Source organism: Cephus cinctus, unplaced genomic scaffold (genome assembly GCF_000341935.2).
Source record: "Cephus cinctus unplaced genomic scaffold, Ccin1 Ccin1_scaffold0499, whole genome shotgun sequence".
NCBI lineage: Eukaryota > Metazoa > Arthropoda > Insecta > Hymenoptera > Cephidae > Cephus > Cephus cinctus.
Genome location: NW_014333169.1, coordinates 81,725 through 86,155, shown reverse-complemented (window position 1 = coordinate 86,155; position 4,431 = coordinate 81,725). Strand labels below are relative to the sequence as shown.

General features: G+C 37.6%; 1 protein-coding gene across 1 annotated transcript; it reads left to right on the top strand.

Moving 5' to 3' along the window:
- Positions 1 to 2,450: 2,450 nt before the first annotated feature.
- On the top strand, positions 2,451 to 3,926 carry LOC107268246 (piggyBac transposable element-derived protein 4-like). Its single transcript, XM_015740835.1, has one exon. The coding sequence runs from the start codon at positions 2,451 to 2,453 to the stop codon at positions 3,924 to 3,926; it is 1,476 nt and encodes a 491-aa protein (XP_015596321.1).
- The last annotated feature ends 505 nt before the right edge of the window (positions 3,927 to 4,431 follow it).

Sequence of the window (4,431 nt, the reverse complement as noted above, 5' to 3'; positions counted from 1 at the left end):
TTTTTTGCCGTCATTACTTCAATGGACCATATAATGGAGCTAGTCGCTGGCACACCAAGTTTTTTGTAGAGAAACATGTACGTCTATTAAGCATCTACCTAGGAGATTGTAATGTACGGGAAAAGTCTTAAGAAACCTACGAACAAATCGGCTCCCTTGACCACAACCAAAAGCCTTTATTTCCTCCGATTTATCATTGACGGAGACCATGTGTGCTTGAGCCTCGAATTAAACGACTGACTCGTTCGCACGCTCTTACATTTGTCGTGTCCTCTCGCCGGGCCGTGCCTCACACATACCAGTACACCACAGGATTTTTGCTTGGCTAATTTATTGAATTTGATTTAATATTTTTGCTTGGTATTTTTTTAGCAAGGATTTATTTTTGATGAAATGGCTACACTTTTAAAACTTGGCGTAACCGTTTTGTTTTGGAAAAACATTTTTGGTGTTATTTGATATCTTTTTGAAAGTAAGAACATCATGAAAAAATTAAACAAACTTATTCTACATATATTTCAGTGTTGATTAAAAAAGTTAATTCATAGTCAATAGTAAAACTCACACATACCAGTACACCACAGGATTTTTGCTTGGCTAATTTATTGAATTTGATTTAATATTTTTGCTTGGTATTTTTTTAGCAAGGATTTATTTTTGATGAAATGGCTACACTTTTAAAACTTGGCGTAACCGTTTTGTTTTGGAAAAACATTTTTGGTGTTATTTGATATCTTTTTGAAAGTAAGAACATCATGAAAAAATTAAACAAACTCATTCTACATATATCTCAGTGATGATTAAAAAAGTTAATTCACAGTAAACAGTAAAAATTTTACAAAATACTTCGTCTAATATTTGAAACAGCTGACAACCAAAAAATTAATCGAAATTTCTATAAATCGTTAGAAATTTTTTTTCTCGATCAAGAAGTAAGTGCTGGGGTTGAGCACGCGTTACGAGGATTAATTGAAACTAGGGTTAAAAATAACATTTGATGAGATAGCAGCTAAAACGCTTGAGCAACCTGGTTATAGGCACTGGGATGATATAATCAAGAGACGCGTAAAAGAATTTTACGCAACGTTATCTCATTATGACAGCATTGTATACTATACAGATGAAGAAACAATATTCAAGCTCTTTTTCTACAATTTGCGCTATCTCGTTCTAAACATAATAAATACGCATCTTTGGAATTGAGAGGCCAATTGAGCGGCCAGATTCCATAACAGGCTCAACGCTTGGACTCAGTCCCCTCCATAGCGCCATGCGTTCCGAACGCGGAAATTTTACTGTAAATTTCCAAAGTTGAAATTTCTTTATACAAAAAATACCAGCGTGTCCAGCTCGATTGGGTGCACATTTTTTACATTGGAATATATATAGCTAGGATTGTTAGTTTTCTTAAAAAAAATTAAAAACTTTTTTTTTCGTCGATTATGAAAATCTGTTACGTCCGACGCAACGCAACCCCATTGCCCCACCCCCGTCAGCACCCCTCAGTACCCCATTACCAAAGGTCAGAGATCACGACAGATGTAACCGATCCTCGACAAACATGGGTTAATAATTGTAAACCATAGATTACATATATGTGTATATGCATATTACAGTATATGCAGTATATTACAGTATATGCATATATACTAATAACTAAGGGATATCATCATTTCATACTATATTGTACACGACATCTCATACTCTCACACATTTACAGAAATCACACCAACATTGCGACATTGTCGGTGGAGGCGTAGGAAGAGAGAGAGATCACGGCAAACAAAGAACAAAAACGGCGCGTGCAGAAATGCTGAACAGAACATCTAAAATCGAGACGCTCAAAGAGCATCTTTTGCTATGACACCGCGGATACCGCGCACAGCAGAATTCCTACCCGTCACCCTCGTACCCACCTCACCACCAAGATAATCCTGACAACGCACTAATCCGAAGAAGAATCCACGATCGAAAGCCTGTAATATGAATCCTATTGAACGACTGGACACGAACGCCATTCCGATCACGCCATAACACGTATCCAAATTCCCTGAAATTTCCTGACATTGCATTCAATCCCCTCCAAACCCAGAATCTTCCTTACAAAATCCAATACAGATCATCGGCAGTTACTGATCAATCCTCCGGTAGAGCAATATCCCTTTTTGAGTCTTGAGCCGATTGTCCGCGCCAGTTAACACTTTACCGACCGGCAGTCGATTAATCGACTTTTTGTTCCCAGCGCTTACCGACCGGTAGCCGATTAATCGGCTTTTTTTCGCCAGCGCTCAGCAACCGATGGTCGATTAATCGGTTGTCTTAGCGATAAACAATCATTTTTTTTACTGTCGCCTGTCTTTTAGAGTAAGGTATATTGCACAGAAGCTTTGCTTGCGTTGCTTCGGCTCTACACACTTTCTTATATCGTTTGAATACATTTACCCTTCGCAATGAACGAAAAAAATGGCAGTGGAGAGTTTTATTTAGATCATTTGTCAGACTGTCCTGACAGTAATTTAGAAAGTGATAATATTGACGAAAGTGATAGTAGCGATATAATAATTCAAAAACAAAGATCTGTATTGCCACTAAGATACAGTGATTCAGAGGACGAAGAAATAAGTATCATAGAAGACGATTTAAATAACAATGAAGATGACGATGAGATATGGTCGAGGAACGACGAAGTAAGAATTTTGAAGCCGTTCGAAGGCAGCCCTGGAATAAAAATTACGCTAGCTTCTCCTGAAAATGTAATGGATAGTGTCAATTTATTTATTGGAGACGACTTTTTCGAGCACCTGGTGATGGAATCGAACAGATATCATTACCAGGTCATGGAAAGATATCAAATTCCATCAAAAGCAAAAAAATGGACTGATATCACTGTACCGGAGATGAAGAAGTTTTTAGGACTAATAGTTCTAATGGGACAAATAAAAAAAAACGTCCTCTACGATTACTGGTCTACCGATCGAACTATAGAAACTCCATTCTTCGCACAGGTGATGAGCCGAAACAGATTTGTGCAAATAATGCAGAGCTGGCATTTTGCGAACAATGACAACATACCTCACAATGCACATGGGCTTGCTAAAGTCCAGCCTGTGATTGATCATTTACGGCGAAAATTTAATGTTGTGTATAAACCCAGTCAACAACTATCTTTGGATGAATGCATAATTCCGTGGAGAGGCAGACTCTCGATTAGAACGTACAATCCTGGAAAAATTACGAAGTACGGGATACTAGTGAGAATGGTGTGTGAAGCTGTCACAGGTTACATCTGTAATTTCCACATTTATGCTGCTGATGGAAACAAATTAGAAGACACGGTGTTAACAGTTCTTGAACCATATAAAAACTTATGGCACGAGATTTATCAAGATAATTATTACAATAGTGTCAAAATGGCCCAAATTCTCCTAGAAAATAAGATGCGAGTGTGTGGAACCATTCGCAAAAATAGAGGTCTTCCTCAATCGCTAAAAACTCTACGACTTACAAGAGGACAGTACGAATTTCGCAGGAATCGCGAAATTTTGTTAGAAGTATGGAATAATGGCAGAAGAAATGTGAATATGATTTCTACCATACATTCTGCACAATTGATGAAATCCACGAACAGAAGCAGAAGATCCACAGCCCCAATACAAAAGCCTAATTCTATCATCAACTATAATACATATATGAAAGGCGTAGATCGCGCGGACCAATATCTCGCGTATTACTCTATTTTCCGAAAAACAAAGAAATGGACAAAACGGGTTGGAATGTTTTTCATCAACTGTGCATTGTTTAATTCATTCAAACTATACACAGTTATACATGGAAAAAATATTACCTATAAGAATTTCCTGCATAAAGTGGCAATTTGGTGGACAGCAGATAGTGAAGCTAATTCTACGGAACACGATGACAGTTAACCTATTCCTGAACCTACAAGGAGATTAGCCAGATCAGACCATCCTGGAAGACTATCGAATTTCGGGAAGCACAAACTTATAAATATAGTGACCAGTGATCGAAATTCCAAACCCCTAAGACAATGTAGAGTTTGTGCAGTGCATAAAAAAAGAAGTAGAACAGGTTTTGTTTGTAAATTTTGCGAAGTTCCATTACATAAAAGCGACTGTTTTGAACGTTATCATGCTTTAAAAAAATATTAACTATTCCTTATTTGTAGTAACCACTGTAATACATAAAATAAATATAATTTAGCGTTAATATCATTAAAATAAAAGATTCTATGAAATCTAATTATCCTATAATAACAGAAAGTAGACAATTTATTTGAGCATACGGAACGCACAGACACTCTAGCGCGACAGGCAAACTAAAACAGAGCCGGCGCCAGGGAGAATCCGTGGCTGAGCGGCCGGTCGAACGTGCGTATGCTGCTGAAACGCTAGCGGTCGGTAATGTGTTAAG